This window comes from Penicillium canariense (genome assembly GCF_028826845.1).
Source record: "Penicillium canariense strain IBT 26290 chromosome Unknown utg000001l_segment0_segment0, whole genome shotgun sequence".
NCBI classification, from domain to species: Eukaryota; Fungi; Ascomycota; class Eurotiomycetes; order Eurotiales; family Aspergillaceae; genus Penicillium; species Penicillium canariense.
This window is the reverse complement of record NW_026622728.1, coordinates 5,890,805-5,909,901: the sequence shown is the minus strand read 5'-3', so window position 1 is coordinate 5,909,901 and position 19,097 is coordinate 5,890,805. Positions and strand designations below refer to the sequence as shown.

The window sequence follows — 19,097 nt, the reverse complement described above, 5'->3', positions numbered from 1 at the left end:
CAATACATCCTGGCCTCGCCTTCACCTCCACACAAAGCTCCTCTTCCCCCCGGCGGGTGCCAATGACAGCATGACCCGGCCCAACGACCCCCTTACCCACATTCCACCCTTTGCGAAACCGCTCGCTCCTTACGTCAAACCCCGTCAGGAAGCTCTCCGCATCCGCCAGGCATTGACGTCGTATCTTCGCTCGTTCATCGTGTTCGCCGATGATGCTGACCCGCCGAGCCACGCCCAGCCGCACCTCGCCCTATGCGCGGCGGCCGACGCCGTACTCGATGTCAAGCGCTTCCCTGCGGATCTCCCGGGCCTCCGAAACGGATATCTGACGGCGCTACAAGCCAATGTTGCCGCCCGGAAGGGTTTCCTCGCGGTGACGGAGGATGTCGCTTCGCTGAGGCGTCAGCTGGCACCCAAGAGCCGCCCTGCTGAGATGGCCGAACCGCAGGAACCCGGCGCCGATCTGCGAGATTATCTCCAACTCCTGCGAGATCAGCGACGTCATACCAAGCTGCAGGTGTTTCAACATTATCTAGAAGAGCTCAGGGCGAAGGATGCGGACGGATTAGAACATTTTGGTGCGGGGGAGGATCCGAGTCAACAACCAGTCCTGCCTGAAGCCTTGAATCCGGATGTACCAGATCGCAATAGCGCAGATACAGACCTCGAGGGTGTGGTGCATAAGCTTGAAAGGGCGGTGGTGCGGGCTCGGACCCAATTGGACCGGGAGAAGCAGTTATTCGAGAAAGTCAAGATGGAGCATGCCGCGAGGAATGACACATCTCTAGATGAGATCACCCCAACCCTGAAAGCACAGGCACTGCAACGGACACGCGATGAGCTGGTGCAGTGGGTGGAGGAACGACTGGTCAGTGAAGGTGATCCGGACGAGAGTCTCATACAAGACCTGCCTCCCGAGGCGATCGAAGAGGCACAGCGTCTGCTGGAGCACCAGAAGATGCAAATCAACGAGCAGTATGCTACATACCTTCAAGCGCGACGAGATCTCCTCGACGCCGCCTCGCGAGCTTGCCAACCCATTACCGTGACCTCAAAACCTTCCCCGCGACCAACCTCCAGCACCGAGATCGTCTCGGAGGAACAACCACCGCCGGACCCACTAGACGTTCTATCATACACCAACGAGACTCTCGTACCACTTTCAAAGAGTCAAAAGGCTCTGGCTCTTCAAAAATCCTATCTCGCTGGACTCCTGGCCAAAGAGAAATCCACGACTCTCCGCGCCCTCCACCGTCTCTCAGACGAAAGCCACCTCCTCCCCGAATATCCCATCCTCGCCCGACAACCACGCTTCAAGCACGCCGTCGCGGCTCTCAACTCTCGAAATTCACCCCCTGCCTTGGACCGCAGCCCACCCGACGAAGTGGTCTCCCTTGCCGAAGCGTGGGCCTTTGCCTCTGATGCGGCCGCCGCCAGCGAGCGAGACTACGTGCAACAAAAAGTCATGCTAGGCACTGAGGTCGCGCAGGATGCGCGCAAGTTGCTGGGTGATGTATATGGCACGCTCAACCAGGATCTTGAAAAGGTGTTGCGGGATGATGCCGCGCGCAATCCAGATGCGTCCGATATTTGGGCCTCCGAAGCTCGCTCAACCCGAGGGCTGGCCTCCGCCGGTGGGTCTCGGCTGGAGAAGCGACCGAGGGGACCCTGGTCAGGCTTGAACGGGCGTGTCGGAGTCGAATGAAGCGGAGACGAGTGATGTAGTCGTGGGGGGCGTGAAAGGATGTTGAATGGGTTGTAGCGGATATGAAAAATCCTTATAAATGAAATTATGACACAGAAGGCTATCTTTAAGTAATGAATATATATTTCGGTCCTCTGGCGACTTTGGTTTGGTATTCTGTCAAAATATCAAGCTTCTCCATCCCTCGTGAACCTAACGATAGACTGGAGAGGACCTCTCTCTGCTGAGATGCTCCAAATGCGGCTCAGTGGACAGAGCATAGATTGTGTGCCGAAAGAGACGTATTTTCAGAATGTCTTGCGGGGGAAGTTCACCCAATCCAGACGACAAGTTCGGGTGAGAGATTGAGAAGCATTCCATGGAACTATATAGTATAGAGGTGAACAATACACGAAAAGTAAAAGAAGTCTTCTAGGTATCCTGAAGTCATAAAACAGAGATCTTGATCTTGTTCTAGTTAGGAATTCGTGAGGTCAGAGCGAGGACACATTCGTAATTAACAGTCCTATTCAATTCTCGCACAAGCTCGAGCGACGCTTTGTTTAGTTGAGATTGATATAAGGCTTCACGTACTTGTGCCGGCGGGTCCCAACCAAAGTTCTCAGGACCTTTGAAACTATGGGTATCGGCAAGGGAGATCATGTTCCTCCTCCAGGAACAAAGTTCCTAGCCTTGGACTGGGGACTGGGGCCCCGGCTTCCAATTACTTCTAATTCGCGGGCAACACGTCATCGGCACTCACCGAACCCGGTGACCATCAAGGCGGCAAAAAATAAAGAAAAGCAGGAAATCCCAGTTTCGCCTAGCGTTGACCTGTATTGGGAGAGCTCTACGAAAGTTGGTACGCACGTCATCTAGACGGCAGCATCTCTTCCATGAGACCTGGCTATATCTATCCACCACCGCCCCCATGCGCATTTGCCTCTTCCCACCGCGCAACAATACCATTTTCTCCTCCTTGCTTGGACACAGCACCACCAATCATGTCGTCAATCATCACTGCTGTCAAAGACCTCATTTCCTCGATGTTTGAGGTCGTATTCTCCGTGTTCCGCGTCGCGTTCGATACGGCGTCCGGGCTGGTCACGGCAGCAGTTAACTTCTTCATTGGCACACTCAAGATGGCGCTGCACACAGCGGCGAATACTTTGAAAGCTGCAGGGGGAGTGGGCAAGTTTATTGCCAGTGAGTATTCTACGGCAGAGAATCCATGAAATGGAAGCACTAACAATTGGTGCGAACAGGCAATATCGTTGTCATCGCGCTCATCGCCGGCGGTATCTATGCCTATCTGCAGTACCAAGGCCGCCAAGGACGCCCCGCCAAGGTTGGAAACAAGAAATTGAACTAGTCAGATTCTCAGACGATGCTTCGGAGCTGAAAATTTTGCCAAATATCCATTTTCCTAAATACGCCGCTGCTATCCCTGTACCTGGTTGGGACCAAGTTCATTGTAATCAATTGCCGCCGGCAACGAGTCCCTTGGTAGCTCAATTTTGCCATATCAAGAAAATTATAGACCAGTGTATCATTGTGAATGTGGATCAAGCGCATATCCTTCTGCAAACAGCCGTATTTACTGAGACACAAATTGCGATGACAACGAGCTATCTTGTTTCTTCATCCGCGTATTATCTCTATGAAGTTCACTAACTTATCCAGTTATGTCCTGCGCTGACGTCATCAAGTTTGCAGCAAGGTCGGTCTCCCACATAGCCGACATACTGCTTGGGTAGATCAAGCCTACCTAGCCTGCTAGAATCTGGGTCACGCTAGAAGGTTAATCTATCTCACTGCTCATCGATTAATGGGCACTCCAACTTCACCCGGAGGGTGGCCGTTTCATTGAGATCAAGTGCAGTGGACTCTCGCAGGGGGAACTACAAAGCTTCTTGTTACCGACCTGACTGGATGGCGGATTGTCTGGATCGTGACGCCGATTAAATGTTGAATTGTGGAGTATGCACTAACAAGCTTAATTCGGAGAACAAACATGGACTGTCGGTCGTGGGTAGTCGTCCCCGGCTCTGAGCCTGTAGATGATGACTTTCTGGGTACAGGAGGGATGAGGAAGCTCCTGGAGCCAGAGCATGTTTGTCAACTAAGCTGGATGCTCAAAGAAATATCTGATTGATGGTCATTTCCACATAATAAAGGGGAACTGAACTATAACATTGCCTTTTGCAGCATCCAGACTTGACGACGTAAGCATTTGCCACGGTATTAGCACTGGCAATATTGCTTGTCAAAAAGAGGAGACAGAAGTGAATTATGTTGCAAGAAAGTCCGAAAAATGAAGTGACGCAAGTATGAACCACCGTCGTTCAAAGGGAGTGCTAATGGTTAATCAAAAAGCTGGCTGTTGGCTCCTTCTCCATTGTACTTCTTTGCCGATGCTCAGACTTTCGTACCATTTAAGCATGTCGTGTAGGCCAGGGACTGTAGGGTCCATCACGATATTCTTGAGGAAGCTTCCCTCACCGTCCACCTCTGCCAAGGATTCGGCATAATAATCCCACTTGTCTAACTCATTGAAGTCTTCGCGTGGCCCAAAAAGCTCTTTGATCGCAGGAGGAACCTTACCTGGGCTCTGCTTTGTCCCGATGTGGCTTCGGGAGCGAATGGATATTTTGAACGCCCGAAAAAGGTGCCTGCCCACTTGTGAGCGGCATGCAATCATGGAAAAAGCTTTTGTGAGGCTCAAAAAATCACGATCAAGGATATCAAAGTCCTCCTGTGCAAGCAGACAGAACAGCGAGACATTAATCGCGTACATCGCAAACTGATGGCTATGTTCCAGTCCATACTCTGTTTCGAAATACCGGATGAGAGAGGCAATTGCTCGGGCAGACAATAGAGCAGCCTTCATGGCACCGAACTCGCGAGCTGAGCTAGTTAAGCCAGAAGTATGCTCCTTTGTTCGTGTTAATGTCATATCGTTTTGGAGATCGTGGCAACATAGATTGATGACCATGGTGTGGTAGCGCATTCTTGATGTTCCTAGTTAATTCAAAACCTTCAGAAGTAAAAGACAAGACCTGTACATACCTGAGGATCAAGACATACGGCGCAGGCTTCTGACTCAGCTCGAAGATCTGAGGTAGCGCTTTCTCCCACTCGCGCAGCCGACCGTAAAGCTCTTCCTTGCGATTTCCATCTCGATCGGTGCGCGAAATGGTCCAAGAGGCGTCCCTCGCTATAAAGGACAGCTTGCATGCCTCATCAAAGTAAACGCTCATATGAGATGGACGAGCCACACTGTCATTCGGATACGGCGTCCATTGTTCGTCCGCTGGCGTTTCATTACGGGAGATGCGATCGACGTTCACGCTCTTGATGAGGCTTTGTCTGAGAAAATTCATGTGAACAATCCTATAGCAGTGTCAGTATGGTTTCTTCTGCCTTGCTGGATTGACGATAGACCCACGTATCAATCTGAAACAACCCCCACGCTGTTCGCTTGATAGAACGTCTCATGTCTTTGGAGAAGTGGGACGCTTCAAGATTTATCTCCTTAGCATTGTTCACTATGCCAAGTGATTCAGCCATCTCTATCGCTCTATGAAGCATTGTGTATCCAAAATTGTCATTCCCTGACATGGAGTATCTGGAACTCAAGTAAGAAAGAGTAGAAAATTTGCAACGTTAAATTCGGATACTATTACCGTTCATATAAAAGAAGAGTTGCCTGTAAGGAAGCTAGCCGGGTATCGCTTCTGCCCTCAATTTGATGCGATCTCAAATGCCATTCTGCTTCGGCTAGAAAATGGGCGCCCTTCCTTTTCACATCTCCAGGTAAGCTATAAGCCTCCGAGTAGTCTGAGTAGAACTGCATTTAGTTAGAGCTAGTTGATCGTAGTGGAGTAGACGAAGGGGTTTGTAACTTACGCATGCATTGGCAAGGAGGGCGTTCACTAAGAGAGGACTACAAAAGTCCGAGTTCGGATGCCCTAGCTTCATATGCTTGACGAACGTTTCACGACAGAAGAAGGCGTAGAATGGGTAGCCCCAGGTGAGGTAAAGCGATATCAAGTGCGAAACGAGGTCGTCATCATCGGTGACGGTTGTCCATGGTTTTGCTGGAACTCTCACTGGGACAATGCTACACAAGTAACGTATATCCATAACCCTGGGGCGAGCTCGTGGCAAGCCAATTTCCGCCTCAATTTCGGTTAGAATTTCACTTGGGTGGCCGACAATTTGATGATTCAGCGCAGACAATCCTGCATTCGCTAACATTCCATCGACGAATGCACGAACTTGCTGCGCAGATTTGCGATCCTGAACCGACTCGAATAATGTTTGCTCACGACTCCGATCTGCCTGCGAGGCTGCCTCATACATATCGAAGATCAATTCACGATACTCGCTTGGTATGGCTGCGATAGCTCGTTTCACTTCGGCACGGTGTCGGTTCGCCTGTGAGGGCTCACGACCACCTCTGCCCTCGCCGGGCGCAACGCTGTCATGACTCTGACAAAGTTTTATTAATATGAGATTTCCGTTCAAGTTAGCGTTGCTCACCATTGAGCACGATTAAAACGTGTCGTTCAGCTTACAATATCCTCATTGGCGGGGTTAGTTGGTTCCGAAACTTCTGTCGTCTCCCCGACTTGATTCAACATGATAGAACGAGTTGAGGGGATTTAATGCTCAATAGAACTCAATAATCGTGAGAAAAAGAATGGTGTTCTGAAACTAGGCCCAATATTATATAGTGGGTATCAGCGATACGCGCGGGTCGAACCTTGCTTCCACAATCCTCGGGCGATGACCGAATTATGATATCAGCCGATTTCCCGAAACAGCTACATTTGACTTGTTTTTGGCCACTCAACTCTTGCCATATATCAAGCAGCGCTGCGATTGATGTCAATCAGTGTCAAAAGAATCTGTGCTTAGCTATATAGTGGTACATGAGTCGCTCTAGTTTCTACAGCATTTTAGATCTTCCCTGGCCTCGTTCATTGACCGCGCACTGTCTATGTCTCCACGCCAACTGTGACGATAGTCTTGGCAGCTATCTAAGAAAAGTAAAATTTCTATACCTACGGCCGATTTACCGAACTCGCCGAAAGCATCGGGAAAGGTGACATTTCGGCAGCCACGCACTCCGCTCACGAATCGAACACCAACATGTCGAACGAGGCATCAACCACCAGTGCACTATCAGGCTCACGATCCCCTAATATGAAGATCGCAATTCCCCGACAGCGTACAGGTAACGCACCGAGGCACAGCAGGCGTGTGCCACGCGCATGCGAATCATGCCGGATGAGAAAAACCAAATGCAGTGGCGATGCCCCGGTTTGTAGGCAATGCCGAGAATTACGAGCTAAATGTGTGTATCCACCGGGGATGCGCGAGAGAATGCAAAGGTAGGCGCGTGCAATTCCTCCTTCGGTCCATCTATTGACAAGACTGGCCCGATCATCAGGAAACAAGATGATCTTTCGAGGAGACTGCAAGATTGCCAGACCCTATTAAAGGAGACAGAGACCTATGTGCCCTCGCACATAGCTGGACGCATCCAGAGGATTTTGGTGAGACACCGTTTTTTATGTACCCAAAGCTTACCTTGCTGGGTCCACCTTGGGTAAACCCGTGGCTCATACTGGAATGTTGGGCTCTATGGCAGGATTCAGATTCGGGCTACGTATCCAATGACATATCGAACGAGTGGATATTGCCCGTGGAAAAGCCCCAAGAGGAGATGGAGGACAAGCCAGCCAGCTCGCCGTCTTCTGTCGGGTCACTGAGCGACTTGGACAAAGTCAAATACGACGTCAATTCCACATACAAAACGCGCGCCACGGGGCTCATCGGCAAGAGCTCGGAAATTGCTTGGATGGAACGGCTGCAGAAAGAGAGCGAACAATGCAGCAGGAGTCAACCGGGGCATCTTGGCCCCGGTGAGAATGATAAAGACAGCACCACGAGCGATCATTTTGGCCCTTACAAGGTGAACTACCACATCGATGATCTCGATATAGGGGTATCAGAGCCAGTGCAGATGTACTGGGTGCCCCCTCGACCGCTTGCGGATAAGCTTTTTGAGACTTACCTGCGTGTGGCTCATCCTTACCACCCCATCATCAATCGTCCTCTGTTTTGCGATCAATATAAAAGGTTTTTTGACAGCTTTGCTTTGCCTGGGGACAAATGGATGGCGATTTTGAACATGGTATTCGCCATTGCCGCCACTTACGCTCACACCGCCGGATTGGAGTGGCATGGGGATCACCAAGATCATCTACTCTATCTGACGCGAGCTCGAATGCTGAGCATGAGTGGAGATGATGTGTTTCGCCACCCGGACCTTCAGCAAGTGCAGGTGGAGGGCTTGATTGCGTTCTACCTTCTCTCAACGGATCAGATTCATAGGTAATGCAAACAGATACCTACCTCTTTGGATTGAAGCTGATAAGTGATGCAGGGCATGGAGGATATCGGCGTTAGCCATACGCTCCGCAGTATCTCTGGGAATCAATCTGAAGAGCAGCGGGCGAACGATCACGAATATCTCCAAGGAGATTCGGAACAGAGTCTGGTGGTCTCTAGTTGCCATCGAGAACAAACTCGGTCTGATGACAGGCCGGCCCACTTGTATCTCAAGGAGAATGTGTAGTTCGCCATTACCGCTCCCATTCGATGAGAATGGCCTACAAGAGAAAACAGCCACTTCGCTTCTCAATGATCCTGACCTCCGGGACCATTGTGTGGATAATATCATGGCTAGTTCATACCTGCGAAAATCGCCTTCTGGCAAAGCCAGCACCGAAAGGGTTATACCTACTGTTCACGAATGGCTACACCGTCTTCCTGTTTCTTCTGGACTATATTTTCTTTATTCTTGCGATCTTACTATGCTGATGCAAGAGCTTTTAGATCGTGTATATGCGGTGAATGCTGTTTATCAACCATGGGGCACGCTTAAAACCCGGATTCACGAGATACAAGTAGGGCTCGATATGTGGCTTTCCTCACTCCCGAATAGTTTGGATTTCACTCGCATGGAAGTCGGCGATCAGGGCTCCGACGAGAAGATACGACTGGCTTTCCAATATTACAGTGCACGAATTATGCTAGGTCGTCCATGTCTTTGTCGACACGACAAGTTCAATATCCAGAAACACTCCAAAGAGGAACAAGAGTTCACCCAAGCTATGGCTGTATCAACCATCCAGTCAGCCATTCAAATGGCTCTATTGATTCCAGATGAGCCAAACGGTGGCCGATTGGCTGAAATCCAACCATGGTGGTGTCTTCTTCACTACGTAATGCAGACAACGACGGTCATTATCCTTGAACTCTCCTTCAACAGCTTTCACATGCCAGAGGAAAAGGGCACCTTGCTGCAGTTGGCCAAGAAATGTGTCCGATGGCTCGACAGAACGTCCAAGCATAGTTTTGCATCCCACCGAGCATGGCAGTTTTGCGGCAGTGCCCTCTGCCGGCTAGCACAGCAAATGGATTTGGACGTCAGCGATTTGTCCTGGCATCCCTATCCCCAAGGGCAGCAAGAAAATATGGACACTTGTGACCTCTCAGGTGTGAACCAATATGATGCAGCCGTCAATGATCACCCACTCCAGGAGTTCATCGTGGAAGACCCGGCGGAGGGTTTCAATAAGCCCCTGGCCATGCTTCCGTCAGGTCCTGTCGATGGTTTGGAAGTCGGTTCTCTACCTTCAACGGCAGCGGGATATGGTAGAGGCGGCGAAGGGCCATTTGCTCATGATCCAATCAGCGAGGATTTCGTAGACTTCTTCTTCCATGAACTTGGAAACAAAGATTCTCGAGAGTGATGATCTTACAGTTTCAGCATAACCAACCATATAAAAACCGTCCCGGCCAAATATCATCACCGTTCGCACTATGCTTCTTTCACGGTATGTGCTAGCTTCATCGCCCCTCATAAGCACTTATTGAATGCATCCCAGTATGTAACATTACGCAGACCGAGTTGGGAAACCCCAACCACAGAGCTATGAGTTATGCAGACTCTACTACCCAAGCAATTTTCAGATTGTAGTCAGTAGTAAGATTAGTCAGTAGGTACCAAGGAGCGAGTCGTCCGGCTTCCCGGGCTTTCGCAGAGCCGCTATCCTAGCAGTTCTTATCTGTTAAATTTCGAACCAGGTGGATGGATGGGGTGAATATCTAGATAACGAAATTTCCACGGTACTTGTATATGTCTTTCCCATGGTTCGTGGAGTTCAGAACCGAAATCCATCGCCCAGTGAGCAAAAGGAAATTCAAGGCACGTGACTCTGTTATGACGAAGATTTTGGTAAAAAGGGATAGCGTTGGCGTCCAAGAAAGCCAATTTCGGTAGTCGATCTACCGTCAATTAGCGTGGTGTAAGGCGGATACGCGCGCCCAGCGAGGGCGTCGATCCACAGCAAACAAAAGCGATAGTCGTCCGGATCATGTCCGACATCGGCACTTAGCACACACCCACAGGTTTTCACCACAGGGAAATCCCAACCTTGGCCACAGGGACTCGCTAGATTGCAATTGAGCATCAAATTCAGATGGTCTCGATGAGTTATTCAATTGTCCAAAATTTTCCCTTCCCAGCAATGACTCAATACTCGAGGGTCGAATTATAGCGTATATTGCATCCGGAATGCCCCAGTTTATCCACTGGGCCCCCAGGGCCATAATAGTCCCCGGGGCGAGTAGTGACTCATCCTCAAGGAAAGAAAAAAAAAATGGCCAAGTAAACAAATGGAATACCTTTCCTGCCGATCGTAGTCTGCCTTTCTTCTCTTCGACTGAGCTTTCTTTAACCTCAATTCCTTCACTTGCGTGTGTGCGTCAGCAGCCCTTCTCTTCGTTTTGGCTGGTTCTTGAAAATAAAAGTGGACCCGGTTTACGGTGAAGAGGAGCGGCCAATTAGCGACCACGAGGGGGAAAAAAAAGACCTCCGACAAGTTGGGGACTCACCTTCAACACACTTCCCATCCAGCAATTGAACCTCTACAGACTCCTCCGCTCGTGCGGTGCAATGGTTCTTGCTGCTCGTTGTGGGCAGGCGGCGGCGCTGCTGCGCCAGCGATGCCTCATTGAGGCTCGCCCAGCTCTCTCTCTCCGCACTTTCACCTCTCAGTCCTCCATTCGCTCGACGGCCTCGACCCTGCGCCTGCAGAAGCTCCCCTCCGCGGGCCGCTCCCAGCAGCTGCGCGCCTTCTCCAGCACCCTGAACCGTCTGGCTGAGGCTCAGAAGGCCCCTTCGTCCGAGTCTTATCTCGCCAGCGGCGCGATTAAGCCCGGCAGCAACCTGGTCGATGTGAAGAAGGTCCTGGTCATTGGTAGTGGTGGTCTGAGCATTGGTCAGGCTGGAGAGTTCGATTATTCCGGTACGTGGAGATGATATTGAATAGCCTCTGGGCCTCTCCTGAGCCACTCCTGGGCTCGTGGAGTAACCCCTTGTGAAGACGGCATACCAGGAGCTCTCCCGGCGGGGAAAGGCCTAGCACCCTCTGGCATATTCCCACCCCTGTAGAGATACCCCGGAGAACTAACAATTACTTTTTGATTTACAGGCTCCCAGGCCCTCAAGGCCCTAAAGGAGGCCGGCGTCCAGTCGGTCCTGATCAACCCCAACATTGCGACCATCCAGACCGACCACAAGCTGGCCGACGAGGTCTACTATCTTCCTGTGACCCCCGAATATGTCACCCACGTCATTGAGCGGGAGCGCCCTGATGGTATCCTTCTGACCTTCGGTGGTCAGACCGGTCTGAACCTGGGTGTTCAGATGAATCGCATGGGTATCTTCGAGCGCTACGGCGTCAAGGTCTTGGGTACTAGCATCAAGACTTTGGAGACTAGTGAGGACCGTGATCTTTTCGCCCAGGCGCTGAATGAGATCAACATCCCCATTGCCGAGTCTGTTGCTGTTGGTACCGTCGACGATGCCCTGAAGGCCGCTGAGGAGGTCGGTTACCCCATCATCGTCCGTTCCGCCTACGCTCTTGGTGGTCTAGGCTCCGGTTTCGCCTCCAACCCGGACGAGCTCCGTGACCTGTCTTCGCGGTCGCTGTCTCTCGCTCCTCAGATCCTGGTCGAGAAGTCCCTCAAGGGCTGGAAGGAGGTCGAGTACGAGGTCGTCCGTGATGCCTCCAACAACTGTATCACTGTTTGTAACATGGAGAACTTCGACCCTCTCGGTATTCACACCGGTGATAGTATCGTTGTTGCTCCTTCTCAAACTCTGTCTGATGAGGAGTACCACATGCTCCGTACCGCTGCCATCAAGATCGTCCGCCACCTTGGCGTTGTTGGCGAGTGTAACGTTCAGTACGCTCTCCAGCCTGATGGCCTCGACTACCGTGTCATTGAAGTCAACGCTCGTCTCTCTCGCTCGTCTGCTCTGGCCTCCAAGGCTACTGGTTACCCTCTCGCCTATACCGCAGCCAAGATCGGTCTCGGCCACACCCTGCCCGAGCTCCCCAACGCCGTCACCAAGACCACTACCGCCAACTTCGAGCCTAGCCTGGACTACATTGTCACCAAGATTCCTCGTTGGGATCTGAGCAAGTTCCAACACGTCAACCGTGACATTGGCAGTGCCATGAAGTCGGTTGGTGAGGTTATGGCTATTGGTCGTACCTTTGAGGAGTCCCTCCAGAAGGCTATCCGCCAGGTTGACCCTAAGTACCTAGGCCTCCAGGGTGATCACTTCGAGGATCTTGATGACGTCCTGCAGAATCCTACTGACCGCCGTTGGTTGGCTGTCGGTCAGGCTATGCTCCACGAGGGCTACTCTGTTGATAGGGTTCACGAGCTGAGCAAGATCGACAAGTGGTTCCTGTACAAGATCCAGAACATCGTTGACTGCAACAACGAGCTGAAGGAGATCGGCAGCCTGTTCGGCATCACTGCTGAGACCATGATGAAGGCGAAGAAGCTCGGCTTCTCTGACAAACAGATCTCTCTGCTGGTTGGTGCCTCTGAAGATGATGTCCGCGCTCGCCGTAAGTCCTTCGGCATCACCCCTTGGGTTAAGAAGATCGATACCCTGGCTGCTGAGTTCCCTGCCGACACCAACTACCTGTACACCACCTACAACGCCACCTCGCACGATGTCACCTTTGATGACCACGGCACGCTCATCCTTGGTAGCGGTGTGTACCGTATTGGCAGCTCCGTCGAGTTCGATTGGTGCGCTGTCAACGCCACTCTCTCTCTCCGCAGTATGGGCAAGAAGACTGTGATGATCAACTACAACCCCGAGACTTACTCCACTGACTTCGATACCGCTGACAAGCTGTACTTCGAGGAGCTGAGCTACGAGCGTGTGATGGATATCTACGAGCTCGAGAGTGCAAGCGGTGTTGTTGTCTCTGTCGGTGGCCAGCTGCCCCAGAACATTGCTCTGCGTCTCCAGGAGAGTGGTGGCGCAAAGATTCTGGGCACCAACCCCCAGGACATTGACAAGGCTGAGGACCGTCACAAGTTCTCTCAGATCCTGGACAGCATTGGCGTTGACCAACCTGCCTGGAAGGAGCTGACCTCCGTTGCCGAGGCTGAGCAGTTCGCTGAGACTGTTGGCTACCCCGTCCTGGTCCGCCCTTCGTATGTCCTGTCCGGTGCCGCCATGAACGTCATCTACAGTGTTGATGAGCTTAAGGAGAAGCTGCTCAACGCCAGCGCCGTTTCCCCCGACTACCCTGTGGTTATCACCAAGTTCATTGAGGGTGCGGAGGAGATTGACGTTGACGCTGTCGCTTCCAACGGTAACCTCCTGCTCCACGCCGTCAGCGAGCACGTCGAGCCCGCTGGTGTCCACTCTGGCGATGCCACCCTGGTCTTGCCTCCCGCCAACCTCGATGAGTCCATCATGGCCCGCGTCAAGGAGATCGCCGAGAAGGTCGCCAAGGCCTGGAACATCACCGGCCCCTTCAACATGCAGATCATCAAGGCCAACCAGGAGGGTGCCGAACCCCAGCTGAAGGTCATTGAGTGCAACCTGCGTGCCTCTCGTTCGTTCCCCTTCGTCAGCAAGGTCCTGGGCACCAACTTCATCGACGTCGCCACCAAGGCCCTTGTCGGCCGTGATGTTCCCGAGCCCGTTGATCTGATGAAGGAGAAGCGCAACTACCTCGCCACCAAGGTTCCCCAGTTCTCTTGGACCCGTTTGGCTGGCGCCGACCCCTTCCTGGGTGTCGAGATGGCCAGTACCGGTGAGATTGCCTGTTTCGGTAAGGACCTGGTCGAGGCCTACTGGGCCTCCCTCCAGGCTACCATGAACTTCCGCATGCCCGAGCCAGGTGAGGGTATTCTGCTCGGCGGTGACACCACCCAGCCTTACCTGGCCACCATCGTCGATTACCTGAACCCGCTCGGCTACAAGTTCTACGCCGCCAACCCCGAGGTCAAGGCTCACATCGAGTCTACCTGCAAGGACAACGTCTCCGTCCAGGTCATCGAGTTTCCCAAGAAGGACAAGCGTGCTCTCCGTGAGGTCTTCCAGAAGTACGACATCCGCGGTGTTTTCAACCTGGCCAAGACCCGTGCCAAGACCCAGCTGGATGAGGACTATGTCATGCGCCGCAACGCTGTCGACTTCAGCGTTCCTCTGTTCATGGAGCCCAAGGTATGCTCTACTCATCCCATGCTTGTTTCATCCCGGTTACTAATTCATTCTTCCTGCAGACCGCTCAGCTCTTCGCTCAGTGCATGAACGAGAAGCTCCCCCGCACCGAGGGTATCCCCACCGAGGTCCGCACCTGGTCTGACTTCGTGGGCGGAAAGCTGCTGTAAACGAACAAAATGAACACCCTGCACAAAGCCAAAAAGCCCCCCTGCCCCAACCTGTCGCGCACACTGACAGGCCTTCCTCGCCGGCTGTAAACATCCCCTTCGGGCTCTCCTTGGTAGTCCTTCCGAGGATCAACCCGCTTATTTCTGTACGGGTGTTGTGGGAAAGGCATCTTGTTGATAGACGGCGTGCGTTTCTTGATTTTCTTTGCTGGTTAGGGTTCCAGCTCCTTTGTTTTTCATATGTCTGGCTTTCCCTTCTGGAGAAACAAGGTGGGAATACAGTAGCCTCTCAGTTGCCTTGTCGTGATGATAATTTGTTTGCCCCCCGCAAAATCGGTCTGCTTGTGCTGTTTTACTATTTTTGGTCCTGGGTTTTTGAAATGTAAAATGAGGACCTGTGACTTCCCAAATGCGATTAGTTCTACCGTTTCTGGCTCCGGCTCCTGCCACAATCCACTGTCATGTAAACTCCTCCCTAGTCGCTTCAACATAACACCCAACCTCGCCCTGTTCACCTTCTAGTCATGGAGCAGACCCCGAAGCAGGCGCTCCAGGACCACTACCGCTGCCTCGACGCAGCAGCCAAGGAAACTACAACTGCTATTCCAAATGACCTTTATTAAGAAGAATGATCTTTATTTTACTTTTATAGCGGTGTGAGAGCGGAAGACTAGGCGGTAGAGAAAACGGTGTGTCGAAAACTTAGGAAACACCACTGTACCTGGCTGCCAAGACCTGGTGACTAAGCCCATCATTGACCATCTCGCGCATCTCAAAGTCTGAAGAATTCACCAAAACACCGTAAAATGGGGTCTCAGAGTCCCTTGCCTTCAGTGACGACCAAGACGGTCCCTGGTCCTGCCCCAAGTGGCATGGGCAACGGCCTGTTCGCCACTACTGACATCAAGGTCGGGGAGGACGTTGTGCACGCTGCTGTGCCCTTCGTGGCCGTTCTCGACACACCGCGTCTGGATGATACATGCTCTGCTTGCTTTGGGAAGAGGCAAATGGAGGCCGGTACTGAGCTGAAGGCTTGTACTGGCTGTCGAGTGGTCAAGTATTGTGATAGGGTGAGTTTGACATGTTTCTTTTATTCTGGTTTCTCTATCATGGGATAAGCTGCTCGGGCGGCGATCTATTTTTATACTTTTGTTGTCCCGTTATGTTGCTTTTTCGATGTCTGGATTGCATACTTCTCATCAAAGGATCCCCCTATAGTCTCATGATATCCGCTAATGAGGCTCCAAACAGACGTGCCAATCCAAGGACTGGAAATTCGCCCACTCTTTGGAATGCTCTATTTTCCAAAGGCTCAAGCCCCAGGTGCTGCCTAACAATGCCCGGGCCCTTTTGCGGATGGTTCTTCGCACCTCGAAGGGGAAGTATACGACCCAGGAGCTTGGAATTTTTACCAACCTTGAAACCCACATCCAAGAGATTCAGGAAGTGCAGGCCCATCTGGACCGGATCAATCTCACGTCCAAAGCTGTCAAAAATTACTCGGAGACGGATATGACTCAGGAAGCCATCATGGCTTACGCAGCAAGGGTATGTACCCTTTCAGACAGGTTTCCTGCTCTCGACTTTTGATATCCGGGACTAATGTGTTCTCTCAGCTGGATCTGAATTCGTTCAATCTAACCACAGCCATGTATGACCGCATTGGGCTCTATCTGCATCCCTATGCCGCTCTCATCAACCACAGCTGCGACTACAATGCCGTAGTTGGGTTTGATGGGGAAGAGCTGTACGTCAAGGCCATGCGGCCCATTAAAAAGAATGAGCAGATTTTTATTTCCTATATCGACACTACAACTCCCAATGAAGTCCGCCGCAAGGAGCTGTCTGAACGATACTTCTTCGACTGCCAATGCACTAAATGTGCAAAGGGAACAGATACCCCCGAAGACCAATTCACCGAAACACCTGAGGACATGTCCATTCTCGAAATAGCTGAAAAGCAAGCATTGGAGCTCATGCAACAGGCCTCAACATCAAACGGCAAACCCGAAGAGGAGATCAAAAAACTCGAATCCGCCATGCGCATTCTTAAACAGACATCAAAATGGCCCCTGACCCGGCAACCATATGCGTCACTACGCGACCAACTTATCATCTCTCTCCTCTCAGTCAACAATTTCAGCAAAGCCTTTCTCCACGCCGCTATCAGGTACCTACGCATCGACCCGGTCCTCTACAGTCACGCACATCCCATTCGGCACCTCCACGCTTGGATACTGGCCAAGCTCGCTATCTATCTTTCACAGCAAGGATTTGAGAGCAATTCGAAGGAAGCTGCCCTGATACAGGAATCAGGACTGAATTTCCACTACATTCTTTGGTACATACTGGCTGATCTCGCCAGCAGGCAGCTCGAGAGCTGCACAGTGCCCAGCTTCAGGAGGTTGGTCGCAGCCAACTTTGCACAGGTCCACAATGAATTTAAAGCGAATGGTATGGATCCAAGTACTTCTAAATCCATTGTCAGTGCGGAGTGGAAGAAGCTTGAGAAATTAGTTCAGGTAGCACTGGACAATGAATAATGAATGCTATTTGGGTTCTCGTGGCTCTTGAGCACGCGCTTCCCTGCCGATAAAGCCCTTTGACTGTGCATTTTTGAAGCTTGCTCATCGTGACCATGCGTGAGCAGCTATTATCTGACTGTGACGAAGTAAGCATGGTAATCTGGAATGGTCGTTTCACGGATTGCACGATGACCCGCATAGGAAAGCACCCTTGTTTATTTCCATGGTGCCTATAGCAGACATTTCTCAGATGGTCCCTCCTGTTCAGTACGTGCGTTTACATGGTGGAGTTGCGCAATGTTCTTCACTGTTCAACCCTCTCTTTTGCTCCTCATCCAGGAAGCATCCTCCCTCCCCCCATACCCCAACACCCCCGGAGCTCTCAGTCTCCACCCTTTGACCCAATCGCGCACAGTATGACTTTCAAGGTATGTCTTTACATCAAGCAATTCGTGGTACTCGAGAATTTCATTAACGGACATGAAAATAGGACTTTTGCCGCCGCATACGTGACAGCACTTACAGGCGCAATCGCAATACTATGCCACCTGCCCGGCAGGGGCGGCTGCTCCGAACCAAGCAGGCTATCCGGAGGCTCCTCCGGGGCGTTGGCATCGGCCGCGCTGAGGAAGCCGCCGATGTTGAACCTTCCGGCCGCGTTGAGGAAGCCGCCGATGTTGAATCTTCCGACAACGCCGAGGCTGGCAACATTCAAGAGAACAGAATCGCCGACGAAACCGAGCTCCGCTGGTTCCTACCGAAGTCCAATCGCCGTCCACTCTGGGAGCGGCGGGGCCGCCCTGAAATGCCGTCATTCCTGGTCCCTTCAATGGATATGGTCCCGATGGATCGATGGAGTATGACCGTGCGGCTGGTTAGTACACCCTATTTTTCGCAGATGCTCATCAGAAAATAATGAGTCTAGCTACTGAAAATGTTCCAGCTCGCGTACGTCCCAGGCCTGCAGCCGTACATCCACTGCGTTGGATGCGACTGTGGCCATGAGCTTGGCAGGATGCGGTGCGATTGCCTCGAATGCATCATCTACCATGGAGTTAGAGCGTGGCCACCCGGCCCAGGCCCAGTTCCCGAGACACTTGCGGCGAGACGTTTGATGCTGGCGGAGCGTGTAGGCCCTTCTCTGAGAAGGCTGATGGGAATGATGAGCAGATGAAAACGGCGTGAGGAACTCAGCGGCCCCTGGGCTGGCGGAGTGGAATGATGCGTCTTCAAGGCTGTGAGGCTGTATGATTAAATGTCAATAAGAACAGTTTATTCAATAGCAACACAAATTTGAAGGGAGGTCTCAAGCGTAGAAATAATTGTTTTTAAAACTCGGACGGTTTTATAGTGCGTGTTGTAAGGGATCTTTTGCGTGTCCCCAGCAACCCTCGCCATGTCTCTCACTTCTTCATCGACCACTTTACCCGTCGCACTTACAACGACGCACACATTCGCGGGTACGCACGAACCATATGAACCATGGACAACGAGCTGCAGGACGAGCTGCGGCCTAGCTCCTGCCCACTGTTCTGGGATCCAGACAACTACAATGTGATGGTGAACCGCCTGCAGGAGATAGAAGCAGCAGCAGACACACCCTCAGATGTCATCGGCTCGCCGCCAGTTCCCGCAACCGCTCAGCCGATGTATGACATCTTCGATGACCCTATCGTGGAGCTCATGGACTACAACGTGCTATACGGCCAGCTGCCTCCTTATTTTTGCGACAGACCTCAAAGAATACTGGGCACTGGGCCAATGAGGAAACCCGGTAATGCATTCTCCCGCATCGTGCTGCCAGAAGACCTTCCCGCGTCTGCACAGCCTAAGCTGACTGTGAGCGTACACGTGAAGATCAGAAACGAGAGGTGCAAGATACTAGTTTGCTAAGCAAATGGTAGGGCTGGGGGAGAATCTTTCGCACCAAACAATGGTGGCACCGTGTCAAGGCTCTGGGCGTAAGATTTCCGAGTTCCACCCGTGTACACCGTTCGTGAAGAGCACTGCCCTCATCTTGAGCCCATGGCTGATCGTTTTCTGTATATAGATCTCATCCAAGAAGAAGGTTGGGCAAATCCTACGCAAGATGA

General features: G+C 51.8%; 8 protein-coding genes across 8 annotated transcripts; 7 read left to right on the top strand and 1 right to left on the bottom strand.

Moving 5' to 3' along the window:
• Window positions 1-70: 70 nt before the first annotated feature.
• On the top strand, window positions 71-1,705 carry N7482_002006 (uncharacterized protein; the record flags this gene model as incomplete). The annotated part of the gene is made up of 1 exon (XM_056684131.1): window positions 71-1,705. The coding sequence occupies one exon, from the start codon at window positions 71-73 to the stop codon at window positions 1,703-1,705; it is 1,635 nt and encodes a 544-aa protein (XP_056547737.1).
• A 983-nt stretch (window positions 1,706-2,688) lies between these two features.
• Window positions 2,689-3,056, top strand: N7482_002005 (uncharacterized protein; the record flags this gene model as incomplete). The annotated part of the gene is made up of 2 exons (XM_056684130.1): window positions 2,689-2,890; window positions 2,950-3,056. 2 exons carry the CDS (start codon window positions 2,689-2,691, stop codon window positions 3,054-3,056), a joined length of 309 nt encoding a protein of 102 aa, XP_056547736.1.
• Window positions 3,057-4,052: 996 nt separating this feature from the next.
• On the bottom strand, window positions 4,053-6,330 carry N7482_002004 (fungal specific transcription factor domain-containing protein; the record flags this gene model as incomplete). The annotated part of the gene is made up of 6 exons (XM_056684129.1): window positions 4,053-4,695; window positions 4,754-5,077; window positions 5,133-5,312; window positions 5,371-5,534; window positions 5,594-6,178; window positions 6,265-6,330. The coding sequence occupies 6 exons, from the start codon at window positions 6,328-6,330 to the stop codon at window positions 4,053-4,055; spliced, it is 1,962 nt and encodes a 653-aa protein (XP_056547735.1).
• Window positions 6,331-7,044: 714 nt separating this feature from the next.
• On the top strand, window positions 7,045-9,513 carry N7482_002003 (fungal specific transcription factor domain-containing protein; the record flags this gene model as incomplete). Its single annotated transcript, XM_056684128.1, has 3 exons — window positions 7,045-7,248; window positions 7,278-8,089; window positions 8,142-9,513. The coding sequence occupies 3 exons, from the start codon at window positions 7,045-7,047 to the stop codon at window positions 9,511-9,513; spliced, it is 2,388 nt and encodes a 795-aa protein (XP_056547734.1).
• A 1,205-nt stretch (window positions 9,514-10,718) lies between these two features.
• N7482_002002 (carbamoyl-phosphate synthase (glutamine-hydrolyzing) CPA2) lies at window positions 10,719-14,479 on the top strand (the record flags this gene model as incomplete). The annotated part of the gene is made up of 3 exons (XM_056684127.1): window positions 10,719-11,070; window positions 11,257-14,312; window positions 14,372-14,479. 3 exons carry the CDS (start codon window positions 10,719-10,721, stop codon window positions 14,477-14,479), a joined length of 3,516 nt encoding a protein of 1,171 aa, XP_056547733.1.
• Window positions 14,480-15,285: 806 nt separating this feature from the next.
• Window positions 15,286-17,022, top strand: N7482_002001 (S-adenosylmethionine-dependent methyltransferase; the record flags this gene model as incomplete). The annotated part of the gene is made up of 3 exons (XM_056684126.1): window positions 15,286-15,549; window positions 15,731-16,027; window positions 16,096-17,022. The coding sequence occupies 3 exons, from the start codon at window positions 15,286-15,288 to the stop codon at window positions 17,020-17,022; spliced, it is 1,488 nt and encodes a 495-aa protein (XP_056547732.1).
• A 523-nt stretch (window positions 17,023-17,545) lies between these two features.
• Window positions 17,546-17,920, top strand: N7482_002000 (uncharacterized protein; the record flags this gene model as incomplete). The annotated part of the gene is made up of 1 exon (XM_056684125.1): window positions 17,546-17,920. The coding sequence occupies one exon, from the start codon at window positions 17,546-17,548 to the stop codon at window positions 17,918-17,920; it is 375 nt and encodes a 124-aa protein (XP_056547731.1).
• A 566-nt stretch (window positions 17,921-18,486) lies between these two features.
• N7482_001999 (uncharacterized protein) lies at window positions 18,487-18,897 on the top strand (the record flags this gene model as incomplete). Its single annotated transcript, XM_056684124.1, has 1 exon — window positions 18,487-18,897. The coding sequence occupies one exon, from the start codon at window positions 18,487-18,489 to the stop codon at window positions 18,895-18,897; it is 411 nt and encodes a 136-aa protein (XP_056547730.1).
• Window positions 18,898-19,097: the final 200 nt, after the last annotated feature.